The 12,559-nt window shown below is 56.8% G+C and overlaps 4 protein-coding genes across 4 annotated transcripts; 3 read left to right on the forward strand and 1 right to left on the reverse strand.

Moving 5' to 3' along the window:
* Positions 1-785: 785 nt before the first annotated feature.
* On the forward strand, positions 786-3,265 carry CDEST_13398 (Putative alpha/Beta hydrolase, lipase). Its single transcript, XM_062929554.1, has 3 exons — positions 786-1,681; positions 1,815-2,114; positions 2,180-3,265. Exons 1-3 carry the CDS (start codon positions 1,625-1,627, stop codon positions 3,143-3,145), a joined length of 1,323 nt encoding a protein of 440 aa, XP_062785605.1. The 5' UTR covers positions 786-1,624; the 3' UTR covers positions 3,146-3,265.
* A 1,516-nt stretch (positions 3,266-4,781) lies between these two features.
* On the forward strand, positions 4,782-6,545 carry CDEST_13399 (Putative endonuclease III-like protein). Its single transcript, XM_062929555.1, has 2 exons — positions 4,782-5,770; positions 5,830-6,545. Exons 1-2 carry the CDS (start codon positions 4,941-4,943, stop codon positions 6,470-6,472), a joined length of 1,473 nt encoding a protein of 490 aa, XP_062785606.1. The 5' UTR covers positions 4,782-4,940; the 3' UTR covers positions 6,473-6,545.
* A 566-nt stretch (positions 6,546-7,111) lies between these two features.
* On the forward strand, positions 7,112-7,484 carry CDEST_13400 (uncharacterized protein). Its single transcript, XM_062929556.1, has one exon. The coding sequence runs from the start codon at positions 7,210-7,212 to the stop codon at positions 7,399-7,401; it is 192 nt and encodes a 63-aa protein (XP_062785607.1). The 5' UTR covers positions 7,112-7,209; the 3' UTR covers positions 7,402-7,484.
* A 1-nt stretch (position 7,485) lies between these two features.
* On the reverse strand, positions 7,486-8,737 carry CDEST_13401 (Putative Zinc finger, AN1-type, AN1-like Zinc finger). The gene is made up of 2 exons (XM_062929557.1): positions 8,286-8,737; positions 7,486-8,187 (listed from the first exon to the last, which is right to left on the reverse strand). Exons 1-2 carry the CDS (start codon positions 8,427-8,429, stop codon positions 8,113-8,115), a joined length of 219 nt encoding a protein of 72 aa, XP_062785608.1. The 5' UTR covers positions 8,430-8,737; the 3' UTR covers positions 7,486-8,112.
* Positions 8,738-12,559: the final 3,822 nt, after the last annotated feature.

The raw sequence follows: 12,559 nt of genomic DNA on the forward strand, positions 1-12,559 counted from the left end.
CAGAGGTACAGAATGTTTATCGCTGCAGATCTAGGGACGCTAACTCTATTTCATCCGCCGTCTCATCTTTTCCAAAGCGAACAAGAACACACGGACAATTTCAGCAACGCCTGACATGGACTCCTGGCTTGGGAATATTCAAGGCCATGGGAATTTCGGCCATTATTTGGCTAACTTTGGCGGCTGCTTACCCAAGTCTGACAACCCCACGGCGTGGCAAGCCATACATGCCCCCCCCAGTGAGATAGATGCTCGCTCGTCTCGGCGCCTCTTATCTGATGTGTGCCCAACGAGTGCATGGGTGGACTATCTGAAAAGGGTAACACGAAAACGGTCACACGCGTGACGGACGGATGTTTCTCGCCTGTACGGATGGATGGGAAGGTGACGCGGAGGGCAACGACTCAAGGAGCACCAGTAAGGCCATACTTGGGTGCATTTTATCTTCGCTGGTGACTGATAACGGGTGGCCGGTATCTGAGCCCCGGCGGATGCTAGTGGCACCAAGCCGTTGTGCAAAACCATGGGCAGCCCTGGCCTTGAGGATGGACTTGCCTATCGCGGTACACCGGTTGGACAGAACCCACCGGCGGTGTACGGAGGACGGCGGGGGGAAATGCCCTCAGTTTATCGAGAAATCGTTATCAATGATGGCGATCGGGGGCCACAAGCCATTCCGGGGTTTTCTAGGCTTCTGCGAGATTCCATCGTCCGAGAGGGGTCTATAAAAGCAAGCCTTCGTTGCCCATCGACCTGTAAACATGATCTCTGGGACTCTTCTGGGATCGTTGTCACCATCTTGAGCCTTATCTCGACTGACGACAACTTTTGGAGACGACGAGTTGCTCTCCCGCGACATCTGTGTTTACACCCATACTGACTTTGGGCGAGCACATGGGGTGCCTGACGCTTAGGCTCCCAACGTGAATTCAAACTTCGAAAATTGACATCGAAATTGGCCCTCATCCATCCAGCCTTGACGATTGGTTCACCGAATCGACCATCGCAGGAACTCACCCAACCCAATTTCACAAGCCAAATCCAGCAGTTCGTCGTCAGTGGTCACGGATCGAAACTCCGATTAACCCCCTCCCCCACTCGTCCCCATTATACTTATTGCAGCCCCTCCGCCTGTAAAACCAAGGTCCTAATCGAGACGTCGCGTGCGCGTAATCCATTTCGGTCCGTCACCCCTGGGTAATACGAATAGCACCCAATTACCGAGTACCTTGGAAGGGAGCCGGTGGACGAATCACCACCGAAGCCACGCGGCGCACGGCACCCAATAGCGCCAACGTACCTATCTAGACGCTGCTAGGTATCCGTACAGTGGCACTCTCAGCAGCGGTGGTGTGCCTGGCGGGCCAGGTGTTAGTGTCATCGAATTCCACGGCGACGTGTGCAGGAACAGGACCTAGGCGGACTTGGGCTTCCCTCGTTCCCCCGGTCGGGCTTTTGCGGACTGTCCGTTGGAGGGACTCTTGTGGTCGCCCCGAGATTTAATTAACTCGGCGCGCGTCCCACACGAGCTTCCCCTCGACGTTCCTCATTGCAACTCTTGCCAAAGTTGTTGCCCTTTGCCGTTCAATCTGTTCACCGGTCCCTGATCTCATCCGACTCCATCATGGATTACACCGGCGGCACCGCGGAGGCCGATCATCTCTGCGTCTTGGTCCACGGGGTTCGTACATGCATTTCCCGTCGTCTGTCGTGCTGCTGCCCCTCCCCTCGCCCGTTCCTGGAATCTGCATCTGCACCGTTTACCCGCACCGACGTTCTGAATGTTGCTACCATGCTAACGAAACGCTGCCTAGCTTTGGGGTAACCCCAACCACATGGCCCAGATCGCCAAAAGCCTGCGAGCCAAGTACCCCGCCGACAAACTTTACCTGTTGCTCGCGAAACGCAACAGCGGCTCCTTCACCTACGACGGTATCGAGCGTGGCGGCGAGCGCGTGTGCGCCGAAATCGAGGAGGAGCTGCGCCTGATCGAGGCAAGGGGCGGCAAGATCACCAAGTTGAGTATCGTGGGATACTCACTCGGTGGGCTTGTTTCCCGCTACGCCGTCGGCCTGCTTCATTCCAAGGGCATCCTTGACAGTTTGGAATGCATGGTACGGATGCGCATTCCTAATCCCAGTCGATAGAGAGCTTGTTCACGATCGCTGACCAAGTCCAGAACTTTGTCACATTTGCGACTCCTCACCTAGGTGTCCGCACGCCGCTCCGCGGATGGCACAACCATGTTTGGAATGTCCTCGGCGCCCGCACTCTGTCCATGTCCGGCCGGCAGCTGTTTACCATCGACGACTTCCGCGACACTGGCCGACCGCTGCTCGCCATTCTGGCCGACCCGAACTCCATTTTCCTCGCCGGCCTGAAGCGCTTCAAGCGCCACACGCTCTACAGCAACATCGTCAACGATAGGAGCGCCGTGCACTACACCACTGGCATTACCAAGACTGACCCGTACACCAACCTCGATAAGGTCAAGTGCAACTTCGTCGACGGCTACGAGGATGTCATTCTCGACCCCAACCACCCGGTCGCACCCAAGCCCAAGGTTGCCGAGCCGGCCACCCTCTCGTCCGTCGCTTCCGCTGGCTGGAAGGGAATCAAACGAGTGCCCTTCGCCCTCGCCCTCGTTATCTTCGTCCCCATTGGAATTGTCGCCTTCCTTTTCAGCTCCGTCGTCCAGACAGTCCGCTCGTCAAAACGTATCCAGCTGCACGAGAAGGGCCTTGCCGGCGTAGCGATCGACGAGTACCGCGGCCCGCTGTGGATGAAGGAGATACGGGAAGAAGTGGAGCACGTCTACGAAACCCTCAACAGCTCGCAGGACCAGGAGTACCTGGCGAGCGAGACGGATGACGACCTGGATGAGGTCGAGATGGACCGCAGCACGACGCAACTGCTCGCTAGGGAGAGACGCATGTCGGTGCCGTCCCAGCCCACGCTCGCGCTCGCGCCCTACCAGTTCCAGATGATCCAGAGCCTCGACACTGTTGGCTGGCACAAGTATCCCGTGTGGATCCACAAGGACCGCCACAGCCATGCCGCCATCATCGTGCGCTGGGAGAAGAAGGGGTTCGCCGAGGGGCACGTCGTGCTGAAGCACTGGCTGAACGAAGAGTTTGTGGTCTAGGTATCGGCTTTTGCAAATTGGAGTTGGTGTAAGCGAGGCGTTGGGACTTGGTAAATATCGACTCCTCGAGGAGACTCTAGTGTCAGTACAGGGGTTGCTTCTTGTAATATTCTTTACCCGTATCTATATCAAATGTTTGTATGTTTGAGTGCACTCCTCGATGACGACTGCTGGTTTCCGACATTGGCTGAAAGCGACTCCGGGGACAGATGAGCCTCGGTTCGTTTGCCACACCCATAGCTATTCTCTGTATTCCAAGGTCAGACAATAGACGAACGTTAGGCCTACGTGATTTTTAGGACTACATGGACTACCGACCTCCAACCTTCAACTCCATCCTCCATCCTGAATACCCACCCATCTATCATTCTCCAGCATCTTTTGTATCGCCATCCGCATTCCAAACTTTCCATCATCCCCGAACCTGCAGGTGGATGGTCGTCGTCATCGTCGTCATCGTCGTCGGCCTCTTCGCCCTCGTACACGACATTCTTTCGCAGTACGTTGAGCCCCTCCCACTCCAAGTACACCTCGCTCCTCGACATCGACCCTTGCGCAAGCGCCTCATCTCAGACGACATTTTTGACTGTGGGTTATTCACGGTCGGGGCCCAGCAAAAGCCAGGCCCCAACGTCAGCAGCCATGTCTCATCACTGATGAGCTTTTCACAACCCAATTGTATGGACTCCGTTGATGATTCGGCGGCACTTCAGTGAAGGTACCGCTGATCTACAGAGCGCTCGCGCTCAGCTTTTCGCGTGTTGCGCGGTGGTGATCCCGTCAACTTTCAGAGGGGTGAAACTGAAGAAAAGGAGTTGGCACGGTTGGGTATTTATTTCCCACTTCGACCTACGGGTTTCTTCCGCGTCTGCCTCGAAGGTTTGGGAGGGACACGGTTACACTGGTGGAATGACTGGTTTGGACTTCAAGGTTAGGCTAAAGTGGTCATAGACTTGGATGTGTATAATTAAGCCATCTGTAATGGTATCACAAACGACTAGGTACGTAGCCAAGGCGGTCCCTCTTAAAGTCGCACATGTACATAACATAAGGTAGAAGAGAAAGGGGAACCCTCCCCCCCACGTTAGTAAGCTATGTCTAGCATTGGAAACAATATGGTTTCTGTGGCAATGAGAGACGCAGTATCGTGAAAGCTTCCAGGGCCGTAACTATCCTATTGAGCAATACAAATGATGTTGGTCTGAATTCGCCTTTCTCTCACCATAGTCCGTGCTAAGCTCGTCTTCTTTGGTCTTCCAAGTAACCAAGCACGTACAATCACCGCAATGTGCCCAACCCAAGCTCGCAGTCGGTTTGAGTCCTCTCCTCCGGCGTCCCTCAGCCGCATCACGCTTTAGGTTACCCCCCCCCCCCCCCCTAAGTACCACCCTAAACGGTCCCAGGCCCAAGCCAATGGAACGAACCTTCGGCTCTTCCGTCTTGGGCTCGTAGCGTCATCGAGCAGGGATGTGTATCTTGCCCCGCTTAACTGCCTCCTGTAGCCACCCGCCCCCCCGACGCCGGCTATGCAGATGGGACAGGGATGCATTCACGCTAATCCACAAATTCCGCACGAACCCCTGGGAGTGCATTGGGACCAATGGGTTTACGATTACGCTCTCTGCGGGCGGCAGGGCCCTCTTGCATCTTGCAAAGTCAGTTGCGTCTTCGATATCGCAAATACCAAGCCTGATTTTTTTCCCCCGGTTTCGGCAGCTTCCACTCCGGAAGTCGACGATCGGGTAGCATCCAGTTCTCCGGCGGATAGTATGTGTTTTGGGAGCACACAAGAAAGATGAGGACGTCAAAGGTCTCCAAAGAGACATCGGCCCTCCTCAACAAGATGGCCCGACCATCCTCGCCGCCGACGACGGCACCGTCGCCACCGCAGCATACGCGCAGGACGACGCGCTCCTCTCTCGCGCGGTTCGCGTATAACCCATCACCCTCTTCCGCCGCCGCTACCGTTGCCGCCGGCACGAACGCCGCAGCACAACCCGCAACGACAGCGGCGACGGACGCCATCCACGATATCGTCCTGGGCGTCGCCGACATCGAAGATGCGGTCGCAAACACGAGGACCAGGAAACGCAGACGGATCACCAAGACAAAGGATGATGCACTTAGCGCGGACACCGGGCACGGCGTAGCAAACGTCAAGATCGAAAAGGCCGAGACGGAAAGCACGGCAGCGACGCAGCCGTCGCCCCCGCGGCCTCGGAAGGCCGCTCGTAAGCCGGCTCGCATCATCAGGGGCGTCGGCACCGCCGCCGAGCCTCGCGTCGAACCGCCCTCCGATTGGGAAACGATGTACGACGCGGTCAAGCAGATGCGGCTGCACGGCACCGCGCGCAACGCCGCCGTCGACACCATGGGCTGCGAGCGGCTCTTCGATCCAGACGCCTCGGAGCGCGATCGCCGGTTCCACATCCTCATCGCGCTGATGCTCTCGAGCCAGACAAAGGACACAGTCAACGCAGTGGCCATGGGCAGGCTAATGGCGGAGCTGCCGCCGCACGAGCCGGGCGCGGCGGGCGGGCTGAACCTGGAGAACGTGCTCGCCGTGGAGCCCGCCGTGTTGAACGAGCTGATTTGGGCGGTAGGGTTTCACAACAACAAGACCAAGTAAGTGACGGAGTCTCCTCCGTTGGAGGACTGTGACGCTGACGGGGGCGTTTATCAAGATACATCAAGGCATCTGCTGAAATTCTCCGCGATAAGTTCGACGGCGACATCCCCGACACAATCGAAGGGCTCACGTCACTCCCCGGGGTGGGGCCCAAGATGGCCTACCTCTGCCTCTCGGCGGCGTGGGACCGCACCGAGGGCATCGGCGTGGACGTGCACGTGCATCGCATCACGAACCTCTGGGGGTGGCACAAGACGACGCAACCCGAGGCGACGCGTCTCGCGCTGCAAGGCTGGCTGCCCCGGGACAGGTGGCGCGAGATCAACTGGCTGCTCGTCGGGTTCGGCCAGACCGTGTGCCTGCCGGTCGGGCGGAAGTGCGGCGACTGCGAGCTCGGGCTGCGCGGGATGTGTCGGGCGGCGGAGAGGAAGAAGGTCAACGAGGGGCGTAGGGCGAGGGAGGTGAAAATCGAGGTGAACGAGGAGGATGGCGGCGGCGTGGTTATCAAGAAAGAGGAGGTCGTCAAGGAAGAGGAAATCATACGAGATAGGGTCGTTAGCAAGGCTACGGGGGAGCCCGAGTTGGGGGATGGCGAGCAGCGGCCTGCAGCAGAAGGAGGAGGGCTGGAGGAGACAGCGAGTGCGGATGCCCCGCGGAGAAGGCGGAATGGAAAGGCATCACCGCAAAGGCATAAATAGTCCGTCCTAGCGACTGGGGAAAAGGGGGGGAAGCCCACGCTGAATAACTCGGGAGCTCCGACATAAGAGACACAAAACAGACCAGAATCATCAGTGTGCGACGCGCGAAGTGTGCGCAACAACCCAGTGCAACACAGGGGGCTGCGACGCAGCTCAAGTCAGTCCGCCCCGGTCGAGGGTACCGCACGCCGACCGTGCGACGGGGGCGGGCATGTCCGGGGCTTGCCTGCCTCGCTTCGGGCATATACGGGCCCGAGATGATTCGGAGGGAATCCGACATCGCGAAGGGGGAATTGTACGGGTGTGTCTCGTTGCCAATGCCTTTGTCAGCAGCACTGTGCGGCTTAGGTAAATACATCCTCGGAAGTGGGCCGGCCCTTTGCCGCGGAGAGAAGGTGACAGACACTGGGAGAAAGAGTGAGATGAGGGCGGGGAGGGAGGCGAAAAAGCGCAGTGCCATCAACGACCCGAGCACTGAAGCAGTCAGCAGCAAACATTGTCGGAGATGGGCCGGGGTTCGGTCGTTGCGCCCGTGCCCACCTTCTTCGCCGTCGTCGTCGTCGTCGTCGTCGTCGTCGTCGTTGTCGGCTTTTAAAAATACGATGTAAAGACCTGGCCTTACCTTACCTCACAGTGCAAGTGTGTGACGTGGACAGCGACGTAGGCGGAGGCGGACGGACGGGCGGGCCTGACTCGCCCCCAGTCCAGAGCGTACGACAAATGCGGCCGGGTGAACCATGGCGTGGCCTCGGCTTGTCCTCCTCCTCCTCCTCCTCCTCCTCCTCCTCCTCCTCCTCCTCCTCGCCCTCTTCCCCGAAAGACAGGAAACAAACCCCACCCTTTCCCCTTTCAGACATCTGGAACATGGAGTAGGTTACGGATCAAAGATATCCTGCGCCGGTCGTCGTTTTCTTCCGGTACGCGTGTGAAATATTCGTCCGTGTTTACATCCGGCTGACATGGGCGACTAACTTCTCCGGGCTTGGCTGCCGGTGCATCTCCGCTGCCGCAACACGTGCGGCGCGTTGGCGACCGATACGAGATAGTTAAAACTCAATGATCACAAATGAGAGTAATAGACAAGCGAACATATGGAACGTGGAATGGGGTTTGAAATTTGATAGTAAAGTTGATTCTGGCGGCCAGTTCTCTTCCTTTGGCGGCCGCTCGATGAGCCGAAATAACGCCATTACGCCGTGCGGGAGGAAGTAAGAAAGCCTAAAACAATATCCTTAAAAAGCTTGAAACATGATAACCCTTGGTTGGTTGTAGAACTTTCGGGGACGACGAGTCGCTCCGTGTATCGACAACGATGGGAAGAAATTACACAGGAGCGCTTGCCACCATCCATTGCTGATACCGCTTGCTGTGGCTGCACCTTATAAAATGCCGCTGAAACTGTGTAATAAGGGGAAGCCTTCGCATCGTGCAGAGGTCCCAAAGTGTGAAAGGGGACGTGCAATTATGAGTCCGTCTCGCGTCTGTCGGTATGCATTGTCGCTGCTGGCGTAATCCGAGCCGTGACAAGATGTGCGAAAGTCGAGACTCGCTGCATCTTGGACGAAAACGTAGAAAGTGCGGTGTAAACCACTCGTGCTTGCGATGGGAAGATTGTGGTCTCGTGATAGCTGAAGGTGCGACTATACTCCACGGATGACCTGCGTGCGCTCAGACTCGAGCTGGGCGGCGTTGCGCTCGTGCGACTGCTTCTTGCACTTGATTGCCGAAGTAGTTAGCAAAGAAGCCCTTCGTCTTGCAAGACAGTGCCGAGGCCGAGAAGCCAAGAGCACGAAAATTTGGGATCCCAACTTACGTCTTCCAAACCGGAGCACTTGTGGTCTTCGAGGAGGCGGTGCTTGCCGCAGAAATGGCCGTTGCAGAAACCGCAGTCGCCGACGATGCGCTGGGCTGCGTCCTTGCACTCCTTGAAGGTGCAGCGGATCTTCTTCTGAGGCATGATGGGTGGTTGTCGGTGTAGTGGTGTTATATGTGTGTGTGTGTTTGTGTGTGATCTCGTCAGATGAGCGGTAAGGCGCTCGTGTGAGGTGACGTAGAATGTGGTGTGTTCGGAAGTCGAGCTCGGCTTTGGTCGGTCGTGAGAAGGTGACTCGCCGTTGAGACGACGGGGGAGTTGCAGGAGGAGGGTAAGGAGGGAGTAGGAGTGGACGAGATGGAATGGTGATGAAGGAAAAGAAAGAAAGGGAACGGGGAGAAAAGCAGAAGTGGTGAGCAAGAGGAGAAGTAATAAGCAGTCGGTTGGAGGCGAATTGTGTCAGTCAGTCAATGATGATCTAATAAGCAAAAGAGCCAGGTCCGGGTCCAGGTCCCAGCCAGGCCAGGCCGCCGCCAGGTCAAAGGCGGGAGAAGCGCTCACAATGACAAGCAAGACACAAGACACCAGACACGCAAGACAAGGAACAAGAGAGACGACGTGGGGCAGGGGACAGGGTGGCTGGTGGAGCTTTGGGTCTGGTCCGGGGAGGGGGGGGGGGGTGGATTGTGTTGTTATTTATTGGGAAAATGACCATGCAGGGCACACTTCATCGGAGGCGCCAATGCAGGATTGATTAAAACGGAGACCCCAAGCAACGAAGCGGCGAGGCGTCCAGGCCGGGAGAGAGGACGGTGGGTGTGGCTCCAACACACTACACGCCAGAGAGGAGAGAGTGGAAACACTCACCTCCGCTCGAGGGGACGTCTGTTCAGTTGCGCTCCGATATACTACTGAGTACCTACACAATACGCCTGCGCTGCAACGCACGGCCAGACCATTCCGTGGTCCACGACGTCCGCGGTGTCCGCAGCGACATCCATGCCACGCAGCGTGCTAAGGTGGCCGTTTCCGTTTTCGCATGCAGAATCCAATGGAACAATGGGGGGAGAGGCAGCTAGTGCTGGTAAGAGACACGAGACAGTGGAAAGCAGATACGCAGTGTTGGCCGCCGTTGCTATCTTGGGCACGATGTTGGGCTGTAGCCCGGCAGACCGACATGGACAACTGGCCATCGTGACGCGATGGGAGGGAGTCAGCTCCAACTTCGAAGCGCAGTTGACGATGCGGATACCGGTACAGCCATGTGGGGATAAGGTCAAGTGAGTGGGAGGGGGGTAGGGAAAGATACAGAAAGCAACCAGATCAGGGTAGGGGGTACGAACGGGTACATGAAGAACGAGAGGCTCAGTGGCTGGTGACACACATGCTCACAATGGCGAGGTTCCCTGTCCTTTGTTCAGCCGGAACAGTGGGTGTTTCCCTGCTATGATAGGACGGGCAGCCAGGCAGTGAACGGCGTACGTGTGCATCCGAGGTACTTGGGTACCGTCCCACACTGTCCCCAGCGCCTTGTTAGTAGTAACTTGCAGACTGTAGGCAAGTGGTTAACAGATGGGCTAGTAGATCCGATGGAGGCGACCGAGACAGCGCTGACGGAGACGAGCGCGATGGAGTCGGGGTCGTGCGGAACGAAAGCGCCGTCTTCTCTTATCTCTTGCTCCTGCAATTCTGCCGGTCCCGCCGGCCTCTCGAGGTGCTTTCCACCCGCCGGCTACCACGTCCATCACCAGTGTAAATGCAAACACCGGCGGCTAGGGGACATCGAACTCGTTGTGTCACCGGCGGATCTCGGTGGTGGCTTGGACCTCAGGATTATTCAAAGGTCCACGAGCGGTACCAGGGCTGGCGGTGGCTGGAGTGATTTGCGTCAAATGGACGCCTGTGCAACTGCGATGACACGGGGTCGACGGGTTTGCGAGGCACTGAAAGCGGTGACTAGGCGACGTCGGGGGATACCTGTAGCTCCGGCTGGACCGCTGTGGTTCGCCGTAGACTGGACTGCACTGGGCGGGACTGGACCCTACGCCTTATGTCTTGTCTCTGCGTCGTGTGGAAGTAATGTCTCTCTGCCGTCTGTTTTTGTCCCGAATCGACGCAGCACTTCTGCCGGATCTGTACCGGAACAGCGTACGATCGCTGGCTGGTTCCCCCGTCCGATGCGGCAATGGGTTTTGTCATACACGGATACAAGTAACAAGTGAGGGGGACGGGTGCTGAGGGTTCACTGGTGAGACTGGAAAGGATCGAGCGAGGTGGAATGAAGGTGCCCGAACGACAGGCAGGGAACTGTGAACTGTGAGGAGGTACCTAGTGTACCAAGTACGTCAGCGGTCGGTCGGATATCAGTTGAGATGAGGTGACTATTGAGGGCGACCAGCTCCGAGGAGGGCGTGTTTTTGCGGAATCCCGAGCCTGAGTCAGGCAGATGCAACAATGCTGCCAACAATGCGTGCGAAGATGGAGAGTTGAGCGTTCTTTTCGTTGGTGTAGCCGTACATGCTGGGACCATGTCCGAACAAATGTCACGACTGGGCGTTCCTGCGACGTGGAAGTTGCGTTCATTGGCTCGGAAAGAGCAACTGCGATTGACGAGACAGAGAAACATTGGCAGGGAAGACACAGAGTAACATCCCATGATTCAGTGTTGAGGAAGGCACACTCTTGCTTACCTACCTTAGGTACCTTGCCAATCAATGTACGTACTGTATGCGTACTCTGTACACAGTAAGGTATCTGCGAATGCCTATCTACCTTCAACGGTAATCGTAAATTTTCTTCTCTTCTTGTGACATGCCTACCAACACCACCCTGCAAACCACCAGTTTCAATCATCTTAATGCTGTACACCTCTCAGTGTCGAGATACTTCCCAATGCCGGCTATTCCACAATCCAACAAACCGGTCACGGAAACCCTACGAACACAATGCCGACTTACGAGTTGCGCCCGTCCTGCGGTCCAGATCCCGGATCCTACTCCTCTGCTTTGGTAATCACATGGCGCCGCATGGCACGGACGATGGCAATCGCATGGCCCCATGGATCATGGCTCCCGTAGAACCACGAGTTACAGGAGATATCCCGGCTCGATTTACAATCGTTCGCAGCCCAGCACGAATATGGCTGGCAATGGGCGGATGCCTGACTTGCTGTGCGTGGTGTGATTAAGTAGTCATCCAGTCATTTCGCGCGCGCTCGGCATTCAGCCGGCTGTCTCACCTCTCATCCCTCATCGAGCCGTTATCGCCGGCTGCCCGTCGCGACAAATGCAGCCTACCTACCAGTTTCCAACTCTCACATACTGCGATGAACATGCCGCTGCCCAACCAGTTGTGTCTGCAAACTGCGTTCACCTCATCCACTCTTACAATTAGTGCAGTGCCCCAGACCTTGCTGCTGTACAATGACGTGCAACCACGGCGGCGGATCAAGGTAAAGTTATTGTGAAGAAAGGATAAGCATCCTGGGACCCTTTACCGGCCCGAAGTTTTGTACTACTTGGACGCCTGCCAGGGACAACCTCGCCCTCCAGACACACACTTTCAATGGGACCAGCCTCGTTCCGTCGGGGCCACCGCACTCAGTGACCGCGACTTGGGCAACCTTTTATTTTCGAACAGAACGGATGCTAGTGCTGGCAGTCTGACTGGGTCGACCGGAGGGGAGACAAGCAGACAGACAGACGGACACCACTAGGCCGAGCGGTGCAGCAGGCTGCTGAGATCGTCAAAGAGCAACGCCGTACCAAGCATTGCTGGGTTGCGCTTCGTAGGCTCGGTTTCGGTGATGTGTACCGGCGTGTGCCCAGAAACGCTTCTTGTTATGCCGAACCACGTATTTCCCTTCTCTGGCCTGATCAGCTCAACCCATAAGTTGAGTTCTGACGGTTGGAGCGAACTAAGTGAAGTCGTCGCCTGCCTATGTCAGTCGCAACTGGACCTTTACGCAGTGCTACCTAGCCTAGCGTCGTGAACCCCGGCCTCCTACCGTTATTGGATTTGGCTTCCTGCAGCCACTACAATCTGGTGCTTGGGTGCGGCGCCATTTGCTCATGGCATGCGATTTCGGGAGCAGCCTCTGTGCTGTGGCTAGATGGTTGAGAGACATGACGTGGGCATGTATAGCATACTATCGTGGAAGAGAATTGCCGCCGAGAGAGAGCATCGGCCGTCGCTGTCCGACTTACTTACTTCGAGCCCTGATACCGAACCCGGACTTGTTGTCGTTGCTTCGGTTGGCTGCTGTTAATCGAAGA

Source organism: Colletotrichum destructivum, chromosome 9 (assembly GCF_034447905.1).
Source record: "Colletotrichum destructivum chromosome 9, complete sequence".
In the NCBI taxonomy this organism is placed as follows: domain Eukaryota; kingdom Fungi; phylum Ascomycota; class Sordariomycetes; order Glomerellales; family Glomerellaceae; genus Colletotrichum; species Colletotrichum destructivum.

Bases quoted from the DNA above. Each gene is read 5' to 3' on its own strand.
- CDEST_13398 (XM_062929554.1), top strand. From the start codon at position 1,625: ATGGATTACACCGGCGGCACCGCGGAGGCCGATCATCTCTGCGTCTTG. The intron at 1,682-1,814 runs GTTCGTACATGC...AACGCTGCCTAG, and splicing joins TCTGCGTCTTGGTCCACGGG to CTTTGGGGTAACCCCAACCA. The intron at 2,115-2,179 runs GTACGGATGCGC...GACCAAGTCCAG, and splicing joins TTGACAGTTTGGAATGCATG to AACTTTGTCACATTTGCGAC.
- CDEST_13399 (XM_062929555.1), top strand. From the start codon at position 4,941: ATGAGGACGTCAAAGGTCTCCAAAGAGACATCGGCCCTCCTCAACAAG. The intron at 5,771-5,829 runs GTAAGTGACGGA...GCGTTTATCAAG, and splicing joins TTTCACAACAACAAGACCAA to ATACATCAAGGCATCTGCTG.
- CDEST_13400 (XM_062929556.1), top strand. From the start codon at position 7,210: ATGGCGTGGCCTCGGCTTGTCCTCCTCCTCCTCCTCCTCCTCCTCCTC.
- CDEST_13401 (XM_062929557.1), bottom strand. From the start codon at position 8,429: ATGCCTCAGAAGAAGATCCGCTGCACCTTCAAGGAGTGCAAGGACGCA. The intron at 8,188-8,285 runs GTAAGTTGGGAT...TCGGCAATCAAG, and splicing joins AGTGCTCCGGTTTGGAAGAC to TGCAAGAAGCAGTCGCACGA.